At 42.8% G+C, this 23,961-nt stretch overlaps 1 protein-coding gene across 3 annotated transcripts in view; it reads left to right on the forward strand.

The window, feature by feature from the left end:
- Positions 1-1,344: 1,344 nt before the first annotated feature.
- The window catches only part of tshz1 (teashirt zinc finger homeobox 1), a 30,034-nt gene continuing 7,417 nt past the window's right edge, over positions 1,345-23,961 (forward strand). Inside the window, exons 1-3 of one of the 3 annotated variants that reach the window (XM_019254834.2) lie at positions 1,345-1,833; positions 2,000-2,668; positions 3,916-3,933. In XM_019254834.2, the coding sequence (XP_019110379.1) occupies positions 2,629-2,668; positions 3,916-3,933 (58 nt within the window). In that variant the 5' untranslated portion in view covers positions 1,345-1,833; positions 2,000-2,628. Of the gene's footprint in view, positions 1,834-1,858; positions 2,669-3,915; positions 3,934-23,961 lie in introns of those variants that run through there. The other 2 variants (XM_010731516.3, XM_019254836.2) reach the window with 2 other exon arrangements.

Here is a 23,961-nt window from a genome sequence, read left to right on the forward strand (position 1 = left end):
GGGCAGGCCGCTTTGACGGACAGGGACAGACAGATGTTGGGGCGGTACTTGGTATTTCTTTTAACACATAATAGGCGACCTCAGACACCTTCTCTGCGCAGATCTCTTTTTTTTTTTTTTTTTTTGAGCAGACAGGCAGTGTCTCAAAAATACCGAGCGTAAAGACGCACGGCTCTTCTGATGAGCTTCACTGCTGTGCGTAATGAGGAAGGAGACGCGTCTTCTTTTCTATTAGCTGTTCAACTGTTGGAAACGTGAAGCTGGATGGGGGTAAATTCAGAAACTCACCAGAATCACTTCAAACCAGGAGAGGCTGGACGGGTTTTGCAGAAAGTTTGTAATCCAGTTTCTTGTAAATGATCCGGTCGTAGCTGGAGCTGGAGCTGGAGCCCGGTGCAGCTCGGTGTCCTTAAGAAAAGCGCATCCAGCCTGAACCGAACCACTTCTAATGCCATCCAAGTTATATTGTGATTACCACCGCACCCTCTTATCACTAAAAAACAAAACAAACTTTAGACTTTTTATCCTCCCCTCGTCTTCACTCTCCTCTCCAGCAGCTTGTGCAGTAAACGGATATATCATGCTGTCTCATTTGAGATAACATTAGCCTAGTTGTGTGCCCTTTATAAACACTTTATGGTGGATAATAGTTAGGATGGAGTGTAGGCTATTAATGGAGCCTCTTGTGGATTCAGAGCCCCTCCCCTTCACCAGAAGCCTCGCTAAAAAGGTGTAACGAATCGATCTGCAGCCTCCTTTGTCCCGCTAAAGAGGTCACCGAAAAATATCCACGTTTGAGTAAACTTTGAAACAGAACGAGGAGCTGATCTGCACCGCACACATCAGACTGTCTCATCAACTCTTTATTTCTCTTCTTATTTTCTGCTGGAGTGAGAGGGGGGGGGAGAAAATGAGCAAGGGGGTGTTTAAAAATGATGTTTTATCCAAGGTAAACTTGTGACAACAATCAAAATATTAAGCCTACATGAATTATTGGTGATTTATGTTTCAGGGTGTAATCCCAAATAATCAGCCGAGCCTGGTTTTATGTGCTTGTAGCAAAGATTATCCTCCCTGTGTGGGATCAACAAAGTCTAATAGGTTTATTAGTTGATTTGAGCGATTTTATATGCAGATCTGTTTTGTTTTTTTATTCATTTATTTGCATATATTGGAGCATTTTATTGTCTATGGAGAAATGTGACTGCAAACAGCAGACCCTCACTGACTTTCTGTGACTGTGAAACGCTGTAGAAGCGACTATTGAACCACATCTCATTTCAGAAACCTCTCTCTCACACGCACGTAGGCTGCACGTCAACTTTTTTTTCCTTCTTCTTCTCATTCTGTTGTTTTAGTGCAAGTTTACAAATCGGCCACTCGTTACGTTTCACGCACGGGACGCGCCTCTCCTGTATGTATGTATGTGTGTGTGTGTATGTGTGTGCGGGGGAGGACAGGACGGCGTTGAAATGAAAGCCATCCCAGTGAACAATTAGAGCAGCAGATTGACAGGTGGGCTTTGACTGTCAGGGTGACGCTTGTGGAGGGGTGGAGTAAAGGAGAGGCCGGAAAGGCAGCTGGATGTGTCTGTCTATCAGTGGGAGCTGTCTGAACGCACCGCGCATCACCAATGTGCGCACATTTCACTGCGGAGAATATCCAGGGACGCTCGATGCGCTCGTTAGAATAAATACCAATAAACACAAAAAGCAGGGAAACAACCAGACACAGTCTGCGGCTCAGAGGGCGGGTCTGCTCGCTGTGTTTTCTGATGACTTTCTGAGGAATTCGTCAAGTGTCCATGTTGACAATCGGACGGACAGCGTATATGTGAGTATTTCATTATCCACGGGGGTGTTTTCAGGGGACAGACGGGGTGTGAGCGGATTGCTGCGGGCTTTCTCCGCGCACACACTTGACTGATTGACACACACACCCAGCCCGGCTAACGTGTCACTCTTTCCTCTCCTTCCCCCCCCCTGATTTCCTCCTAAAGATCGTAGCCGGAGGTTGGAGACCGGGAGCTGGCACCTGGACGGACGGACGGGAGGGAAGAGAAAACACTAGAGCGGCGCAGTTTGGACTCGTCTCCAGAAAACGCAAGAAGAACAGAAGGAGCTCCGTTTTCTCCACTTTTACCCGTGAACAGAGGTATGAAACAGTCCTGTGAGGGGGTGTAAACCGATTTTGATGGAAGCGCGGCGAGGCGAGGGGCTCCGGCTGCTGTCCACAAACACCCCTCGATAGACTGAGATCGGAGCTTTTCCGACAGTTTTTCACCCACCCAGCCCGCGATGAGTTTCTGTGATCGGCAGAAGTTAACGGACGAGCCCCCAGTTTGCTTTTAAATAATCTGTAATCTACATTTTCTCAGCGGACATATCGAGTCTGAAATGATCAGCAGAGATTAAACCTCCACTTGCATCGATTAGAAAAGACTTCTTTACCCCTGCGAGGGATCTACACTTTGATTCAGTCATCCCGCTGAAGAAGAACCGAGGAAACGCTGCTGGCTGTTTAATTTTTTTTTTTTATTATCTCCTCCCGTTGCACCGGTTTCCTCTCCCAGCTTGTCCGCTATTTTGATCTCTGCATGAAAAGTCAAGCGGAAAGTCTTACAGCAGCATGCCGAGGAGAAAGCAGCAAGCACCGCGGCGGTCAGCAGGTAAGCCCCGGCTCTTCCAACAAACACCCCCCCTCCTCCTCCTCCTCCACCCCCTCCATCAGAAACACACACACACACACACACTTTACCACCACCACCACCACCACCAGCAGCAGCACCATAAACAGGCAGGAATCACACTCACATATGCTGACAAGTTTCCACAGCGGTGCACAGGCCGGATGCAGACACAATACAAGGACAACAGGAGCTCTCATAGACGCTCAGTGTGTGGAGCAGAGCGTGCGTCAGGTTCATTCAGCCTGTGCGGCCTGTGCACACTTTACAAACAGCCCCACAATAAGTTGATTTCAGCTCATCCGAGGCTGGTTTGACTGGCAAACTGCATTGTTTCATTTACGCAGAGACGCTTCCGTGCCAATTCTTTTCCTCTCGAGAAACGAATGCGCTCAGCTGCGCTTCACTTTCAACGCTTTAAAGCTGATCCCCCCCCCTCTCTCACTGGTTTGCCAGCATCCAAGTTCTCCAAACAAAGCTCATCTTATCTCGTTTTTACAGGCTAACGTGTTTGATGTGTTTGGTGCCAGTAAGAGAAAAAGCAAGAAGGAAAAAAAAAAAAGTGGCATATTTTCAGCTTGTGTTCCGCTCTGGGATTGCCATCCTTGATTTGATGCTTGATTGATCGCCTGTCATGCGACTGCCTTTGATCTATTCATTCCTGATCAACATCAGTAAATCATTCACCATAGAGACACGCATGCGCCCGGCAGCTGGACTCCCTCAAAGGATAACTTTTTGCCCCCACCGAGGAGCAAAGAAAAGACAAATTGAAAGAAAAGTTCTCAAGCGGGATAAATACTTTGCGATTAATACCCGAGGGGGAGGGAACAAGGGAGGGGGAGGAGGAGGAGGGGGGTGCTGGGGCGTAGCGAGATCACAGAGGAGCATCTCACACAGAAATAGCCCTAAAACACTGCAGGGTCAAGAGGATGGGGGGGTTACCTCTAATGGTCACTTAAAGCTGTTGACCTGACCTCTGTGTTCATCCTGTAGAAACAGGAAGCGAATGATCAGTGTTTGCATCTCTAACAGCAAACATGAATATAAGAGTGAGAAGAGGAGATGGTGTAAAATCACCTTCAACAAATCATATAAAAATCCAGCTTGGCAACTTTCTGCGATCACAAAGCTGTTAATTAATCATGTGAATGATGTCAATTTAAATATTCAGATGTGTTTCAGAACCAGATATCTTTTTAATGGCCACTTTCTTTTGTGTTTTTCAGAGCAAGACCTCAGCAACAGTAAATAAATCCATATTTTCAGAGCTACATTTTCCATCCCCACCTCCACATTTTGCCTTTTTGACAGTCGTGCTTACATGTCGCCGTTAAGCTGACCAGATGTGTACTGTTGTGAGAGAGCATCGCATGTTTGCCTGAATTCATTTGATGTCCCTGTGCGATGTGTGTGATTGACATCCATTTTCAAATGACGAGGAAGGAGAAGAAGAAAAAAAAAGAGCAGCCTTTGAAGTTAGTGCAGTAATGACCAAAGCCGAATAAAACAGCTGTAGAATGTTAAGCAGGCGGTGGAAATGTGAGGTTAAGCAGACTTAATCAAGGTTGTGACAGAAAGACTTTGAACTCGGTGGGGCTGTAATTTCTAATTGACGTGAGGCTTTAGTGATGGATAGAGAGAAATGTGTTTGAAGAGGCTGAACGGTGAAAATGAATAGTGCCGGTTTATACCTCTGCCACAAACAGTGGTGAAATCCCCAAAAGACGGCGTGTTGGTTTTCTTGTTTTCCAGCCTTTTCTGGTCGTTGAGCCGAGCTCTGAAGTGGCCCCAATCCGCTTCAGCTTTTGAATATTGATTTAATTGTCTGTTTTTGTGACAGACACATGCATCACAGGCAGTAATGGTCAATCCCAGCTTGGCAGGCTTTGTCTCTGTATTATTTCCAGTGCATGACATATGGACAATTCACAAACTTTAACACCTCTACTGATGTGTGTGTGTGTGTGTTTCTGTGAAATGGTGCACACACCTATAAAGCTATTTTTTACAATGCATTACCAGATATTTCCACAACCTCCATTTGTCACTTTGTAGTTGCACTAAAACAAAATGTTGCATACGCTCCTCAGAGAGAGAGAGAGAGGCTTCAATGGCTCTTTGTATGCCATTTCAAATGGGCTCTGTTTCATCAGTCACAGTGATGATTTTAGACCCTGTAATGGCGCTGTACCCTATCTAGTTTATGACCAGTGACAATACATCAGTGTTCTTTCATTTGGAACCGCATTACTGCATCTGTTAGTTTTGGCAGTTGAGTTCAGTGCAGTGCAATTTGAGCAGCAGAGACTTTTGCTGCAGTCATTTGTCGTCATTTTCAGGTTGTTGAGGGTTTTTTTTTTTTGTCTCCTCACTGAAGTGCGGTTGTGTCGAGGTATTTCTCACAGGACCTCAAGTAATAAACGAAAGGTACACAAGGCAGGAATATCAGATCATTATGATGATAATGATAATGCATGGGGAGGTTACATTTAAAATAACAGTGCTGGGATAGCCACTGAATATTTTTGTTTCTCTCTTTCTGTCCTGAATTTGATGTATAACAGCAAAGTGTAAAGCTAATGTCATCGTGCCAGTGTTGCATCTGAGCTGGTGCAAGTTAGCTCTAAAACGATTAGTCGATCCACGGACAATTGTCAGTTGTTGACATCAATATTTATTCTTATTTTCTGCTGCTACCCTCTCACATGTGAGGATTTGCTGTTTCTCTGAGTGATATTATCGTAAATTTAATATTTCTCGTTTTTTTGGATCATTGGTCGGAATGGAAAGTTTTAAAAAGCATTTTTCAATATTTTCTGCACAGACTTTACACCTATAGAAAGTTTGACAGTAACTGCAGTAATCAGCACCACTCAGACTGACATCAGACTGTTTGCATTAGTATTACCATTATAGTTTAAATATGGCAACATGCTTTGCATATTATAGCTAGATAAGTAGTAATTAGTTTAATTAGTGGATGTGAGATATTGTATAGAAGATGTACAAAGAAGCTATAATTCTGTATTTTCCTTCATGCAGAGGTCACACTTTGATCGCTGCTGGGAAATTAATGGTGTTGCAGCACGTCTGCTCGTGCTTTTAGTTTGCAGCCGCAATATCTTAAATCAAACACTGTCACTCTAAGTAATGAATCTGTCAACTAATCATTCAACATGTCAGTGTGATTACAGTGTGACACTGTGTCATATTTATTCCACAGAAAGAAAATATCATTTTTTATTACCTGTCCTGACCAAAAAAAAAAAAAAAAACATTTAGTGTTTTACTGAGACAGAGGAAGAGGCGGAGCAACCCACAGTGGGATGCACCAGGATACAAGTGCATCGGATTAACATCTTTAACACTCGTGTGCTGTTGTTAGGTTGGATCAGGCAGAGAATCTGAAATCTTTTCACTCTCAGAAGTAAAAGTTTAGAAACATTTGATCCTGAGTTGGATTCTTATCTCCACTGACAGCCCAGAGAGAGAGAGAGAGAGCAGATTCTGGACTGACAGAATTAGTGCAGGTCATGAAGGGAGAGAAAGTGACATGCTGTGATGCTGTCAAACGTGACCGTGTGGAAATGTGTTCCTCCATAGCTGAAGACGGTAATTAGTTCGCCTTTGTCTGCTCTCTTGATAAAAACGTTAGGAAACTCTCTGGGTCTGGCCACTCACACACTTGATGCCACTAATTAAAAAGTTTAGCACTCGAAACATAAATCAAGCATCCAGGTTACAGTGAGAGATGTTGTTAATTTCTTTAATATGTATGATTCAGTGTCTCCAATAAATGAACTTCAGAGCTACGTTTTAATGATCTGTCTGTATAGCTTAGCTCAGCACATGTTTAATTAAAGCGCCCTGCAACGTGTCCATGTTGAAGCCACAATGAGCCACACACTGATTGAACAGGATGCACAGACAGTGCCTTGCCTTGCCTCACGAGCTTCTCCACTGACATCAGCGGCTGCCTTTGCCTCCTCCTAAACAGATATACCACCGCTATTCATGCCTCAATGCAAAAAAAAAAAAAAAAAAAAGGAGTCTCTTAATTATGACTTGAGGGTGGGCGGGTGGGGGAGAAGTTGAGCTTCCCTTCTTCCCGACGGCATCGTTAGCCGTGGTCCCTAATTATCCAGGTAGCTGACGGATCAGTGACAGGGCCCCACCGATTAATGCTTACAAATTCAGCAAGGTGTCAAGTCTGCAAGCTGCCTTGATATAATCAACTCTTCTCATATACGCACCCCCAGTTGTTCCAGCGTAAAGTCAACAGCAGAGGTTGCATGCGGTGTGATAAATGTGACGACAACAGCGTACTGGACACAAACACCCCTGTAATGAGGTTACACGTTTGGATGTACGGTTATGCTCAGGACACGAGCTCTCAGTGGAAACAGTCAGAGAGCGTACGCACTGCAGGTAGTTTTTTAATAGTTAAAGCATAGCTGAATAGATGTTGCTTCCAATGAATAGGAAAGATTTTCTCAATACGTTCCCTCTGATCTTTCTGGTAACAGCTTTTTGGTTTGTTTGACAGAACAGGAACAAAGTTCTAAGCTGAGCAGCATTAATATATTTTGTTGTTGTTACTCTGCATTGTGTTTCCTCTGGAGAAATTTAGCTCACGGCACCTGTCAGCAAAGAAGCCAACACCTTGAAAAACTTGTGTTGGTTTTTATCAGGATGCTTCTGATAAAGTATTTAATGACATTTGTCAGGTGCTGTGAGAAGAAAAAATATGAGAATGAATTATGTGAAGTATAGATGAGAACAGAGTAGGTCGGTGTGTGTGTGTGCATGAGTGTGCATCACCGAGCAATCCTGCATGTGTGTGTGTGAAATATTCAGATCCCGTGATAAGGCAGTGTATGTAAAGTGTCATTAACAGGTGACATTGACTGAAGGAGTCAGTGGATATATTTGCTATCCCACACTCCGCTACACCCGCAGTTTCATTTGCATGTGGTGTCAGAGTCAGTAGGCCTCCAGGAAATCAAAGACACACACTAATACACACACTCGCACAACTAACGCTCTCTGTCCTCATCTTCGTGGAGGTTAAGTGACAAATGAAGATCGATGACTGCTCTTATGGAAAAGAGAGGGTCGAATAGAAAATATGTGGGAATTAGGCTCGCCAGCAGGGTGACGATGTAAAGGCATTCAGCGCTGCGTCCGCGAGGTAAAACTATCCCAGAGCTTAATGAGGTTCAGAGGAAGCAGGAAAACCTGGATTTTCACTCAAGCACAACACGAGGAGCCTTGACAAAGAAGTAAAGAAAACATTTTTACAGGAATGAAGCTCACGAGCATCCGCGCTCCTAAATACATCCTGCTTGTATTTATTTATTTAAAAAAAAATTTTGTGAAAAAGTGTCTGTTTTCCATTCACAAAGATATTTTGGCTTCGATTCAAAACAGCTGCACAACAAAAGCCACAATGTACAGTGGGGATGTAAAATAATAACAGGAATAATAACAAGAATGAAATCATCCACATGAATGTCCTTGAGGGGTTTAGGGAGCTGGCTGCTGATTATTGTTAAGCATACACACTGTATTGGCAAAGTTCTCCTGCTGATTGAGTCAAACAGGCAGTTGGGTGTGAGGAGTGTGAGATCACATGCAGAGGTTTATTAAATAAATTAAATTGATTGATTTATATGTATACACATGATTAAAATGTATTATTCATCCTTGTATCCAACATAAACATGGATTTGACAAAGCACCATGGATTTACAGGTAGTGCGCCAACTAACAATTATTTCATTATTGTTATTTCTCAATTATTTGATAATTCTGTCCATAGGATGTCAGAAAATAGTGAAAAATGATTTTTATTGTTTTGTTTTGTCCGACCAACAATCCAAAATAGATATTCAGTTCACCATCATGTTTGACCTCACATTTGACTACTACTACAATTATTAGTACTACAATTATTTGATTTAAAAAAAAATGTTTCCAATTCATTTCTGTATAATCGATTAATCAACTAAGCGTTGCAGCTTTATTTAGGGGTTAAACATAATCCATTCTTTACTTTATGCATGTTAACAAACTGGCAGTTCAAGTTATTTAAACTCAACTGTAGGCAACTGAAACAAACGCTAGAAGCTGCACACTTTGGCATATTCTCACTATTTATTTAGGCTCTAGCAAAGCAGAAAAGAATTGTGGGCAATTAGACTCCAAAAGTGGGCCAACTGCATTTGTTTCTTCACACACACACACACACACACACACACACACACACACACACACACACACACACACACACACACTGGACTGACAGTTTCTCTAATAATTCAAGCAGTTTAAGAATTGGAAAAAGAAAGACAAAGTGGCTAAGTGACGAGAGAGAAGAGAAAGATGCAGGAAAAAATTCATGCAATTCATGATTTAAGGCAAGAAGACGGGAGGTCCAGAGTACACTCAGAGGTCAGTGTGTACTCAGGAGAGCTCCTGTCTCGACCGCCTCCAGTCTAGAGTGTGTTTTCTGTGTGTGTTATGTTGCTTTGTCGTAATTTCTTTTTCTCCTTTGACGTACAGCGGTCTTGTATGTCTGTCGTCTAAGTATGTTAGCATAAATGCACTTTAAGTTTTTAGTTACCAGTTCCAGTGTAATGTTACATCAGTGCGTCTGTGTGTCGGTGGATGATTGAAGCACCGTACACCAGACAGACGCCACTGCCTTTTTCGAATTTGTCCGAAGCCAAGAAGACGCTGCTCTGATTCGGATATTTTGTTTCTGCATTTTCCTCGGGTGACCGCAGTAATAATTATTCAGTATCCATTTTTTTTCAGTGCCACACTTGATGTATTAGAAATTGCCACTGAGGCGGCGCTTGTTGCAGTAATCACGGTGATCATGCTAGAGATAAAGCTTGGAGATACATGGCCACCAAAGCAGAGTGAAGTTTAAGTTTTCTCGCTCTCTCAATTCACCGCTACTCGAGTCAAGAGCTCAGTCAGGTGAACTTAGACTGAAAAACCGCCTTTGATCAGCAAAGTAAACGGTGTTGAGGTGAGTGCGTCGCCATTAGAGGCCCTGTGCGACCCAGCCCTGAAGTTGTGTTGTGTCTGTTAACCGGCCTTGAACATCTGGATCGAAGCAGGGTGGGTAAAGAGAAGGTGTGGGTGAGGGGAGGAAGGCAACACAGGGGGCTGTGAAGAAAAGGTATTAAAAGTGACAGATGAACAGGACTTGGGTAGACGTTCTCCTGCAGCAGCTGTGACTGCTGCCATTGCTCTGACAGGTGTCAATTAAGAATTACTGCCGAGGCCCTGTAGTCATTTTTTCCTGCCCAGCTGTCTGTCTACGTGCCTTTTTGAGAAATAACACTTTACCCTTGTCACTGCTTTAGTGCTTAGCCGCGGTCACCCTAGAAAATGAGTGCATGGCGGGCACGCTAATCGATAACCAGTGTATTAGCAATTATTTTGCCCATTGATTTACGGTGGGGCAGCGACTCCCACTGTGTTGTTATTAGCCACTGATTATATGTGACTGTGCTGCACTGCAGACACGCACACCAGCACATACGCGTGCTTTGCTGTTACCAGGTAGATAGTATATTTTTATGTAATAGTATATTTTATATTTAGAGCTAAATGCACATGCAGGGACAAAAAGAAAGACATATTATATTATATTTACTTTAGTCCTTGAACTTGAGTTCCCCAGATAATAAAAGCACTATAAGCACTATAAGTCAAATTTCTCGTGTTTGAAATCACACCAAGTCTGGTTTGTCCTTGGCCGTGTCACAAAATGAAACATTCACTCATGAAATGATTTCCAACCATTACTTTCCAAAAATTACTCTAAAGGCTGTTAAATAAAAAGGTGTTGTCCAGTCCATCCATCCATTGTCTGTAACCACTTATCCTCATCAGAGTCACGGTGGGGCTGGAGCCTATCCTAGCTGACTTTGGACAAGAGGCGGGGTACACCGTGGACAAGTCGCCAGTTGATCACAGGGCTGAGTTAAAGTCACGTCAGCAATTCTCAGCGTCATGTTACATCACATAAAATTAATTACATGCAATATGATATAGACGTATAAATGAAATTTAAAAAAATGGAATGGCAGATATCCAGTTCTATCAGAACTGTATCTCAAGAAAGAACAAGTTGGGTCGGTGCATCCACAGTTTCATCAACCTCAACTTTCAATGTACTTTTCAATTCTTTAACAAACAAACCGGAACGCTCCTATTGATCTCAAAAGGGAACACTGACATGATAACAATATCTACGATTTGCAGGACGGCTTATAACAGTTGTAGCAACTGTCTAGTGAAGAGAAATAAGAGTCACTTCAAGGCACTGAATGCTGCAGTACTTTTTTTTGGGCTGAATGTTGTGTCTCAGCAGAAATTCCATTTAAGTTCAGAGCAGGAAAATTAAAACTTTGTAATGGAGACCTGCATCAATTCTTCACGCCAAACTATAAAGCAACCCTAACACTGCCGGAGGCGTAAAAATAGAATTAGTGCATTTTGTTTTTGTTTTGTTTTTTTTGTGTGGCTGGATATGGTATATATGATAACTGCACACTGTTGGTGTTTGAATATAATCCCCCTGTAAATATCAGGAGAACATTAACATTAATTAAACGTATGTAAACTAAGCAGCAGCTTGTGCTGAAGTTTTCCCTTCACAGCCCTAAAGAGAGAGCCTCATTGTGATTGTGCTGCATGCAGAGTGAGAACCAGTGCTGTATATCATGAGAAGAAAGGCATTTGTTTTTATTACATCAAGACTGATAAAAGCTGGCCTCAGCATCTCCAAACAGCAGTTGGTGCAAGTGGACAAAAGTCAGGGGGTGGAAATTTCTATCCCCAAAGGAGTGTTTATTTAACTGATAAGGTGGGTTGAGAAGCAATGAATATCATTTTTTTTTTTGGACACAAGTTTACTGCAGATAAGCCACCTGGGAACGGATACAGTTAACAGATGACACTGTGTCCTTGAGAGCGGACGCTGGGGAAGGTCGTGCTGCAGCCTGGTGTAGTGCCATCTCTCTTTCCTCCCCTCACCTCTTCATCTTTATCTCAGTCTACTCCCTCTCTCCCTCCTCCTCTGTATTTTTTTTTTTTTTGGGATTACTGTCCCCCTCTCTCTCTCCCTCCCTATAAGCCTTTTCTCATCTTCCTATCTGTCATCAATCTCTATCTTACCGACTCTATTCTCCTCTACCCTACTCATATTTTCTTTCATCTTCCTCCCTGTCTCTCGCCCTCATCTATCGCTCTCTCACCGGATGCTCAAGAGTCAGTGAACTGGTTACAAGAACATGAACTCGACGTCTGAAAAGGAGAGTGTAGTACCCTTCCAGGCCCACTGGCCTTGTTCTCATATTTCAAAAAGTTCCTTTCTTTTTTTTTTCCTTACAAAAGTCTGATTTCAGCGCCATCCCACGGTCACACTTCTCAGTTGTAAAAAAAAAACGGAAAAGGTCGCAGGGCGGTTCGGTCTTGTGTCATCTTCTTTGAAGTCTAAACACATGACTGTCACATATTTTCCAAGAGCCATTTCCACAAGTAAGCACACAGTTCATAAAACATGTTGCACAGAAAGAGAATCAAAGCACATTTTGTTGTTGGGTTTAGTTTGAGTCTTTGATTCAAAAGAAACCATTGACCAGAATTTGCTTGAGGTTACACAAAGTAATCATTTAACAGTCGTGGGTTTGATGGGCAGTTGAAAGGGGATATATTGTCTCGGGATCCCAGTCAACTCAACAACACCACATGCTTAACCCTCTCCTCCCCCCCCTCAAAAAATTCCTCCCAAATCTTCCCTGAGCCGCCGTGTTGTCTCAGACAATGACAGTCACAGGGGGGTATAAGCTCAGCTCTGTCCCTCTAAGTCGTCTGTCTCAGAGAGAACAGCGGGAGGCCTCCTCTCATCACTCAGTCCCTCACACAGCACAGCAACTCTCTGTCCACCTGAGCATCTGTTTCTGATCACCTGTCTCTGTTTGTGTCTCTGTCTGTCTGTTGACCCAACTGTCGGCCTGTTTACTTGTCTATCTCTGGTCCATCTGCCTCTCCGATGGTACACGATGACAAGACTGCCACTACATCAAACTAACTACCCTGAAAACATTTTGACATTGAATAATGTTTGTATGAAAGTCTGCAGCAACACTGAATACTGATTGTAAATGCAGTGTAGCCAGTAGTGGAATGGGACTAAATATCTTTACTCAAGTACAGTAAGTACAATTTTGAGTCTGACAACATTCTGTTAAAATTTCACTTTAACCACTAACATAAATGACCGTGTAATGTTCATTTAATATGGAAAAGGAGATTAAACTGTGAGAGTGAGAGAACAAAAGATGACTAGAGGTGCTGGATTATTTACACAAAATTATCATATGTGCATTATTAACATCTATCAGTGTTTAATTTTTTAAAATATCACAGAGAAGTGCTTTTGCAACTCCACATTATGCAGTTATGCATTACTACTTTCTCCCCTTTCATATAGTAATCAGACATGTAAGTGTTCATATACACATGTGAAATGTAGATTCTTAAACGTATATAATTTATGTACAATTATATTTTGCTGGCGATCTCTAAAAAACTATCCTCCAAAAAAGAAGAACAACTGAAATATAATATATTAATTACTGAGCTTTAAAGTTGCTGGTAGGATGATTTTGTCGAACACAGCCAGGCTCGCTGTTTCCAGTCTTTATGCTAAGTTAAGCTAAGCCACGGTACAGTACAGACAGGAGTGTGGTATTAATCTTATCTCACTATCCATGAACGGAGTGAATATGTGTATGTCCTCGTATGTCATCTGTTCCTTTTTCATTTAACATATCAGATCAGACCAGGAAATACGATAGCTACGATAACTTGTATTTTTTCCTGGACCACAGAATGTCTTTCCTTTCCAAGCCGTAAACAATTTGTGCTTGTTTGTGTTGCTCATCATCGTGGTTCCCTCCTGAAATACCACCCATGAAAGGCTCCTGGATCCCGGCTAACTGGTCCATTTATGTCCATTAAGTAGCATTTTCTTCTACCTCCCACCTCACCTTATACTTTAGGTACTGCTTGCTGTTTCACCTTCGTGAAGGTCTGTGTAATATATCTGCCATCTTGCTGAATACTTACAATATATTTGGAGTCTGTCTGGCCTTACATTCAAAGTCTAAAAATGGCCACATTCCCAGTATGGATGAGTCATTTCTAGATGAGTGTGACATACTTTTTTTTACTTAACTAATCTGTTTTTCCTCTCCATCTTCTCAGTTTGTCACTTCTCTATTTTCCTGCCTTGCCTCATAGTTGGACGCTCGTTCTTGAAATTCTCTGCTTTAACAATAACCGCTGTCCGAAGAGATGACCCAGGGAAAAATATTTACATCCAACTGGACAGCAACCGTCAGCTGAAAATATACTTTACATTTGCCAAAAACACACTATGCATGATGTCAATAATAATTTATAGTAGGGCTGCAAATCTCTTTGTCCATCGCAATTTAAAATTATTTCAATGATTGTTGTTAGTTTAGTTTTTGATTATTTTCTTGAATACTCAACGAATCATCAGCCTATAAAATATTACAAATATTGAAAAATTTTGAATAGAATTGACTAAAACTCAACCTGATGCCATGATTTTGTCACAAACAGATCTATTTAGTTTTCTCTCACAAATATTAAGAAAAGCAGCAAATCCTCACAATCGGGAAGCAGGAACTCAAAAATCTTTGGCGTTTTTGCCCTATAAAATATGTATAATATATTACATATGAGAGGTGTGATACATCAAAATGCATTTTTGATTTCCATGTTTCCCAACTGTATGATTCATAAATAAACAGCATGAAATATCTGTCATGAAAAAGGTCAGATCAATTCACTTTCGCCATCATTTATTAACACATTTATTACAGAAGTATATAAACTGATAGGTTAAAGTTCAGGTTACATGTCAACATGATTTCCATTTTTCTTCATCCCAACAAGCGAAAGAAAAATGTGCAGCTCTGAACTCATAGTCATTTATCAGTGTGAGAAACAGACACTGGAGCAGCAGTGTTTGTGATTAGTGTCCACGGTGTGAGAGCAGCTTTGGGCTGACTGTAAAATAACAGCAGCATAATCATGTTAATATGTCAAGTTACTTTATTTCATAAGAAGAAGCAGACAATATCCATACCATTAAGTTCCTTTTGTGTGCACAGGGTGAAGCTTTTGTCAGTAGGGAGAGTGTTCATGTCAGGATTGGTTAATTAAACTTGGTAAAAATAAACAAGATCAAGGAGCAGAATGGCTCGCGCTGATTAACATTAACAAGTTCAGTCAATTACCTTGTTACACTCTGTCCTCCACTGACTCCTCTATTGGCAGGAGAAAATCCAAGTCTCCAAAAGAACTTTTGTACATCTGTGCTGAATTTGATCGTTTTCTCGCTCCCATTTTTCTAGCCGTCATATTTTTTTTTACATTTCTTCAGCGTGATGCAGAGTTTTGAATGGGATCACAAGGCCACATTATTGTCAATCCAGGACACTTTTGGTGCATCACTGGCTATTGGAAGCAGAAGAACAGAGATCTGTCACTCTATTTCCAAAAAAAGATGTGATGTGACATTGTGCCGTGAGGTGAAATCAAAAGTTTAGAGCATCTAAAAGCTTGAAAACTTGTGCTAAGCTCTTATAAGTGGTCTTCTGGAGACAGGAGATTAGCCACATGACTGGACAGGCCTGTCTGAATAGAACTTTTCCCATATTCATAGGAAGCCTTAAAACTATTTTAAAACTACAGTTGGACATTTTTAGCCTCGCAGTGCCAGACAGTGAAGCTACTGTGGAAGCAGTGCTGATGGCACAATCCTGAGCGGGTGAAAATGTTGCACCCCCCCCTCTCAATATTTGGGATCTATTATGTATGGAGGAGCTGAGTGTCTACATGACCACGACCAGAGAGCTCGACAGGACTGAGCGAGGCACTATTGTGTGTGTGTGTGCGTGCGTGTGTGTGTGTGTGTGTGTGTGTGTGGAGGGGCATAAAGGGGTGAAAAAAGAGGAGAAAAAGAGAGTGACAGCAGACAAAAAAGAACCAGGGAGGAAAGAGCGAGGGGGTGGGAGAGGGATGAGGGAGTGGAAAAAGAGGAGGCAAAGCAACAGAGGAGTGAAAGAGAAATGACTTGAGGGGTTGAGGGATGGAGAGAGAGGTGAATAAAGCAAGAGAGAGAGAAAAGTATCAAGGCAATGGAGAAGAAAAAAAGAGAGAGGGGGAGAGAGAGGGAGAGAGACAGTGAAAGCAGTTGGATCATGTAGGAGAGAGAGAGAGGGGAGGATGTCACCCATGGCTGCCACTCATCACTCACAGCTTAATGACGCTGTTTTTTTTTTTTCTCCTTCTCCCGCTTCTTTTCCGTGGGAGAGGAGGGGGAGGGAATTCGGCCGGCGCCCAATCAAATGGGGTCATACAGAGTTCACAACGTCCAGGTGGGACTGTCCTCCACCAGGGAAATGTTTGTGCATAGCCGTAAGGATCGTCTGGACAGAGAGATAGTTTGGCAAGGACGTTTTTTTTAAAGAAATTCTTCCGTGCAGATCTGGTGAGGTTTGAGGATGAAAGTTGGAGTTAGGATTAAGGTTCAGTGAGTTATGGTGAAGGTGAACAAACAAAACAATTCATTCAGATGTGAAAGCTCATGCAGGACACTTCAGTAAACATGCTTACAGTTTTGTTTTGCCGCCTGTCAAACTTTTTATTCTGGTTAAGGTGCAAATGCCGTGTCCAAAGTTTGAATTCATGTGTTTACATGTGTGTATGCTTGAAGCATGTGTGTTTGTGTGTGTGTGTGTGTGTGTGTGTGTGTGTGTGTGGGTGTGTGTGTGTGTGTGTGTTCACATGTTTGTTTTCAAGAAATAACACTCTGGCTGTCTGTTGCTTCCTTCTGGGATTGGCCTGATTCCTATTCCAGCATTGGAGTTTTGATTCAGTTTGTGGTTGTGTGTGCGCGTGTGTGTGTGTGTGTGTTTGTGTGTGTGCTTAGCTCCACTTGTCCTCTCACTCATTCCTGTTTCTGGGAAGCATCAGTCGTTTAAAACTCAAACGGCAGGATTTTTTCCCCCCTTCGCTCTCCTCCTCGCACCAAATTTGGGGAACAGCTGGGGCGGCCATGACGATGATTTGTCTCCCTCTGCCCGTCCGCCTGACAGGTTGAGAACATGCACACACACACACACACACACACATACACACTCACTCGGGGAGACACAGACACTCACTAATAGGCACATACACACACAATTAAACATGCACTCAGTATCGCAGACAGACAGGCACAAACACACATACACACCGTAGACACATACCCCTTATAAGAGGCCATGTTCTCAGGGCGCTGCCAAAACACTCTGATTTCCTTTAGCCCAGGCGGCCATACATCAGCTCGGGGCCTCCCAGCCCGGATGGCAGGGGCTGACAGAATGACATGTGTCATTTATCAAACGAGGGGCGCCAGGCCTCAGGAAAAGAACAGACCGCCGCGTGACAAAGCCCCCCGAGAGCTCTCCTCCACTCGCAGCGAGGGGAGTGTGTCATGGGATAGACACTGACAAATCTGCGGAGATAGAACACACATGGATACACGCTGACACCGACACACAAGCAGAGGAAACACACACTGAGAGGCACTTCCAGCACAGATACAAACCCAGCGATCACACACTATATCCAAGATACATTGTGGTTTGAAAAGCCAGCGTTTAAAGAAAGAAAAGTCTCAACTAAATAAAAAAAAAAAAAAAAAAATTTTCTGGATTTTTAACGTACTGGCGCTGGACCTACAAACACACATACCCACACATACACCCACATATATGTTTCCCTCGCAGCCACAGAAGCCACAGCCAAAGCTTCTCCTGTTGCCAGCAGCAGGCCTGTCTGTGTGCCCATCCTTCTTAATGAACGGTCACTGGCTGCCGAAAGGAACTCTCTTACTTGGCAACGCCGCTCCATCTCCTTCCTTTCATATCCATGCAACCACATACTCACAGTATCCCTCTTTTCTCCTCCATTATGTTGCCCTCCTCTTCATTCCTTCCCTCTTCCCTCTCTCTCTCACTCTCTGTCATGACACTCCTCCCCCTCCCTCCTCCCCTTCCACCCCCGTTTACTCTTTCCAAAGCCTGTTCATTTGTCTTCATAAGCCTAATTTATTTTCTCTGCCAGATGCAAGCTGACAGCCATCAGTCTCTCTCCCACACACACTGACACACACACACACACACACACCTGACCTCCCGACACACAGACGGCAAACACACTAACATGTACGCACAAATGCACACAGCTCTATTGTCGCTTTTTATTCATTTACTCTGTCTTTATTACACACGCGCGCACACACACACACATCCTGTATTACCTCACACTGCTCTGGGGTCAGCTCTGCAGTCACATACCCTCTGTTTTACCCCTGTCCTCCACCCCCTCCAACCCCCAAAACCCTCCCATTAACATTACTGAAGATGGATGTGTCTTCATAGCGGAGATTGATTGCGGATATGGAGTTATGGTGCCATTTATGTGTGTGTGTGTGTGTGTGTGGGTGTGTGTTAGTGTTAGATGGAGGGCACTTTGGGAGGCGGCGTTGGGAGCTGAAATGTGAGGGAGGCAGGCTTTTCTCTCGTTTCCAGAACCTTCCAGCCGTTAGTTGTCTGTCCGCAGTCTGATATTGTGCTCTGTTGAAGGATTGCTTCCTCTCTTCCTGCCTCTCTCTCTGACTGTGAAGCTGTTCATAGCCATTGTACGCTCTCTCTTACACACACACACACACACACACACACACACAGGCGTGCATAGTCGCACACAGACGCAATTAGGCTGAGATGGCTACTGATACTAGTCCACTTTGAGAACCCAGTACATAATTTACTGACTTTCTCCAGGGACCCTTTTTCAGCCCCTAATCCCTCCTCCCTCCTATCATTTCTTCTTTTGTCACTTTATTGCCATGGTCATCAGGAAAGGGGGGGGGGGTGCACACTCCGAACTGCTGTGTGGTTCTAGCTTATGCTTTTGTTATATTTTTTTGTTACTCCCCTATGCTATTCATCACGCTTTAAATCCTGAACTAGTGTTGAAATGAAACAGTAGAACTTTGTTTAATGGAGCGCCAGACTTCAGCACTAACTTGTCACAGAATGAAAAAGAAAATGTGGCGATGCATAAAGGATAACGGCTTCGATGGTGCACAGTTGCAGGAATTTCCCTCGTGACACACGCAGTTAAAAGCACTAAAATGTTTAGGGACGTTTGGTTTGTCCTGAGCAGCCTCCTGCCCGGAGGGTTTGCGGCTCTAATTAATTTCCCTGAAGTGACTTTATGGTTTTTGAAGTTCTGATTTCTTTGTCTGTCTTTGTTTATGTTGGGAAAGGGATGTGAGTCAGGTCTCTGAGGTCCTGTGCTCACAAAGTCCCCTGCATTCTTGTGTGTTCGGGCATATCTGGTGTTTGTTTCATTTTTGAATGTCGTGCTGAGGAGATAAGGGTGGAGGTGGAGAGGAGCTGATGGAATGTTTTGATCGAGAAAGACAAAATTACATGTGTTGGTGTATGTGTGCTGCCTTAAATCTTAAACAGTTCAGTAGTCAGTGTTAAGTAGGTCTAAGGCCTAACTGTAAACTTTGTGGCCAAATCTGTTTCTGATTCACTCACATCATTTTTTATGTCAGCTTCAGCTTTGGGGAACTTTGACATGAATTTACACTGTTGCCAAATAGCAAGCCGCCTTGACAATGCTGATCTCAGAGACCAAAATGGAGGAGGCTACCAGAGCTTATTAGCTCTGTTGCACCTTTAAATAGAGGAATAAACTTAGACACTTAGCAAGCTCGGTAGCGCGGAGAGCTTTTTATTCTCTCTTTAATAAAACTCTGTATTGAATGAAATAATGTAAAATCTTGAAAACAAAATGCCCAGAGGACTAAACGAGCTAACGTGACTCACTGACCGGCTGGTTTGTGAGCAGGTAGTGGTCATCACCAACTAACCCTGGAAGTCTTAAGCTCGTCACAGAGCTGCTAGATCCGAATATTTTACAAAGACACGCGGCTGAATCTCACTGTGCTATTTTCTGGTGTGCGTCCTTCTTTAGAGAGCTTCCTTCCCACTGTGTGTGTGTGTGTGTGTGTGTGTGTGTGCTTACATCTGTGTATGTATTTTTTTCTCTCCCTGTTTCTCTTTTTTCCTTCTATGTTTTGTTCCTCAGCAGTGTACAAAGTGGATGGCCTCTGTGAATTGAGGGGAGGTCTGACAGCATGGAGAAGGTTGATTGATGGCTTATTGTGCAACCGGACTCGGCTAGACCGAACTGGTTAGGTTGTGACCCTGTTTTAGCCCCGTGCCCTCTCATTTTCTTCCTTCTTCCACCATTTTTCTCTCTCCCTGTCCCTGTATGTACCTTTGTCACTCTTGCACCCACTGAGACATAAACAGAGCATAAATACATGCATGTTCAGACTGTAAACACACTTCCTCTTTGTGCTTCTTCTCCCCCCACTAAACTCATCATTGTTGCCATCATTCATCCTTCGCTGTTTCCTTTCTTCCTTCCTCTGCCCACTTTGTTTTCTTTGTCACTGCTCCTTCAGGACAGGTTTTGTCCCATGAGTCAGTTCATCAGGTTTCGTTTTACAGCCTCTATTCATTGAGTCTAAAACACTGGCCACTTTCGAGAAATGCTCCAGAAAACCCTCCCTAATAGACAAAACCAACTGCACTTTTGATTCTGCTGAATTTAGGGGTCACCAAGCACTTCTTTCCAGCCGGAGAACCTACTCACGACTACAATTCAACAAATTCACAGGGGACAAAGTTAGCCTAAACACCAGGCACACTAGTTTAAACTGTGGTTCAGCCTGTTTTTGCCTACAATGATTTTCTGCTTCTATTCTCCACACAACCATAGTGATTTATGGTAATTATCCATCTTTGGGGTCATCCATCAACTGGTTGTTGCTAGGCGATGGGAGCAGCTGTTGTTTAGTCGGAGGAAGCTCCACTGTCAGGGGCAATGCAGGTGAATTCAAAAGACGGCATCTCTGAGGAAAGGAGGAAACCGTGTTATTTTGTTAGATTTGAGATTTATTCTTTCACAATTTAAACAGAACCCCTTTCTGTCAAGTGACGGACACTCATGATTAAAGAACAACTTAATTACTTGTGTTTAAAATAATGAAAGATCTATACAGTCAAACCAAAGCGTGAAACCGTAACAATACATCTATTTAAATCTGAATCTAATAACTTTAACGCAAACACCACAGTGTTTCCATGACAAAAATCCTTATGGATGGTAAAGGAAATGACAATATTTGCACTAAAAGAATCTGTTTAACAAATGACATCTGTCTGATGCAGCCTACATTGAATCAGTTCTTGGCATGGGTTGAGTAAATCTCACTCACATCATCTTTAATTAGCATTAGTAATGCTTTATCTGTACTTTGCCTGAAAACAAACCAGATGGTTTGAAATGTCTGTGCAGCACCAGAGCAGTGTTCGATTGTTGGGCGTGTGGTGTGGGGGGGGGGTTGGCAGGAAAGTCGAGCAGAAAAGGGCTGGAATCTGCGGTGCCGATGATCTAATGGCTGTTGTTTCATCTCAGAACAAGCAGGCACTGACAGTTCGGGGAAAAGGTGATTTATAGACCACAGTCACTGTCATGGCGTGTCAAAACTGGCTCACGGCAGATCTGAACAAACGGGCAGAAAATGAAAGAAAGAAAGCAGAAAAAAAAGAGAAATAGGAAAGACCTGCAAAACAACTCAAGAAAGAAACCTGGAAATTATTTTTCTGTAGAAAGAAGATAGCTGCAGTTCTCCACGTTTGTTTCTTTTCCCCGTCTCTGATCTATTCAGTGAGCAGCTATCATTTGGTCTCTGTGATTCACGCATACTGTGCTCGTAGTGGCCTAATGAAGCTGAGCCAGAGGTAAAATGCACAGTCTATGTGACCCATTTAAAAAGGCTATTAGCATAATATGAGTTCAAGTAATTGCAAATTACTTGGAACATATGTGAAAGCCCTGAGGACTGTCAAAAAGTTTAGGAAAAGGTAATTGAACGTAATTTATCTTTTTATAAAGAATCCAAAGCAGTGACACAATTGCAATAACAGAAGATAAAATGTAAGATGATGTCTGCACACGTAGCTACCAGCATGAAGAGCAGACTGCGCTGGCTGTTTTGTTTTCCCCAACCGGAAAGAGTCATGGAAGCTGAGAAGGTGGATTTGTACGACACACGAGCTATTAGAAGCCCCGGAGCTATTGTGCCATATGGTGGACTATTCCATGTGGGTTAGAGGAGGGTTGGGGCCAGGGTGAGGAGGAGGAGGAGGAGCAGGACGGGAGGGGCTGTTAGGTAGGCTTTCACATGTCTGGTCAAGCAAGCTGCGGGTTAAATTATGGCTAATGCGTGGTGTCTGTAGCTGGTGACATAAAAGATTTGAATTTAACCCTCCAGAGTCACTAGAAAGACAAAAAGAAAAGCTTGATTAATCTGAGTTTAGCTAACTGGGGTAATTTTTTAATAATCTGGCTGAAGATGTAGGTCTCAAATGATTTCTCTGGTGGCAACTCTTGGTGAACACTTTATGATACAGCCCATAATTTATTGTGTAATAGTGCTGTATGAATTAGGTACCACAATAGGATACTTAGCAGTTCTTACTGCTACTTAAATGTCGGTGTCAGAATCAGAATCAGAAATATTAATATATTAAGTATTTCTGATTCTGATTCTGATTCTGATACAGGTGACGAAAACGGGACTATTTTTGTACTTTTTAAGGAACAGTACGGGGAATGTCATTGTACCCCTCCCCACAGTTTTGATGCACATTATAATTGTACATACATGTAATTATTTCATAGGTTCCTACCTATAATGTCTACCCCATAATAAGGTATAATTTATTCATCCTTTATTCCAAAAATACAAATACATGAATTTATCAATAGGTACTTTACTACTGCCTGATTCGTAATACAAAATTACTCTGTAAATCACAGGCTGTATTATTAAGTAGAAAAGCTGTTAGTTTAATGGTTGTGAGGCTGAGAGGGGTCTGTTTGCCTCGCTGTGCGTTGTCCACAGTGTAGTCCAAAGAGAGTGTCAGGTCCTATGAAACCACAGCCACAACACGAAGAGAGGGAAAAAAAGAGCAAGAATGAAGAGGACGGGGGAGAGCAGAGAGAGACAGAGATTGCCTGACATACTAAGCATTACCATAATTGGCTTTTCTACATGATAGGACAGAGGAAATAATAATGTCATTTTATTTACAGCCTTCTCTCTGCTGAAACACACACACACTCATGCACGCCGCACAGGTCAATGACACACACTGATCAGGCCTGTCCAAAGCCATCAGAGGTGAGTGGCAGGGAATAGAGGGACCGGTGACAAAGCGAAACGGGAGAGAGAAATAAGACTGCCACGCCAGAGCTCCCATTTTGAAGGGCCGCTAAACGGTGTGAGGGAGCCTTTGCTGGCCGCCCCGCTCCAAAGGCGACGCTCGGCCACGCGAGGTAAATCAGCAGGGTGAAAGCTGGCGGAATTGGACATTAGCACTGCAAATGAGAGCCAGGATTGCCCTCTTCTCCAAGACAACATGAATAAATGAAGAAGGTTTAGAGGGGAAAGTGTGTGTGTGTGTGGGTGTGTGTGGGAAGAGTTGTGTTGATTGTACCAGTGCCATGTCATACTCAAGTTATCTCGCCCTGTCTCGTGTTATCTCGTTGAACTGGTCAGGATGTCTGACACCAGCCGAGATGTTGAATTTGTCTCTATAATAAAAACATGTTTTAATATTTTTTGCTATTGAGCAGACAAAGTTTTGCTTAATGTTACTTTAAATAATAAAAAAAAAAATCAATTCAGGATTATGTGTTTTCACAAAATTCTGATTTCACATAAATTTCATTTGAGAATATTAGAGAAACATTCAGTGCTAACTTTTGGTATTCAACAGTTATTCAGTCTGAAACAACACATATTAAAGTTTGATACCGAGGCACAGTGTGTGTACATGTTTGCATTATTGATGTGTGCTACATGTGTTTTGGTAGCAGGGAAATCGTTTTCTCAACTAAGCCGCATCCTTCTTTTAAATGTGCACAAAAAACAAGGTGTGTGTGTGTGGACCTCACACAGATTCCTGCCTTGAGGGAGGGTTGTAGTTTGGGGGGGGCATGTGTGTGTG

The sequence above is a fragment of the Larimichthys crocea genome, chromosome XIII (assembly GCF_000972845.2).
Source record: "Larimichthys crocea isolate SSNF chromosome XIII, L_crocea_2.0, whole genome shotgun sequence".
In the NCBI taxonomy this organism is placed as follows: domain Eukaryota; kingdom Metazoa; phylum Chordata; class Actinopteri; family Sciaenidae; genus Larimichthys; species Larimichthys crocea.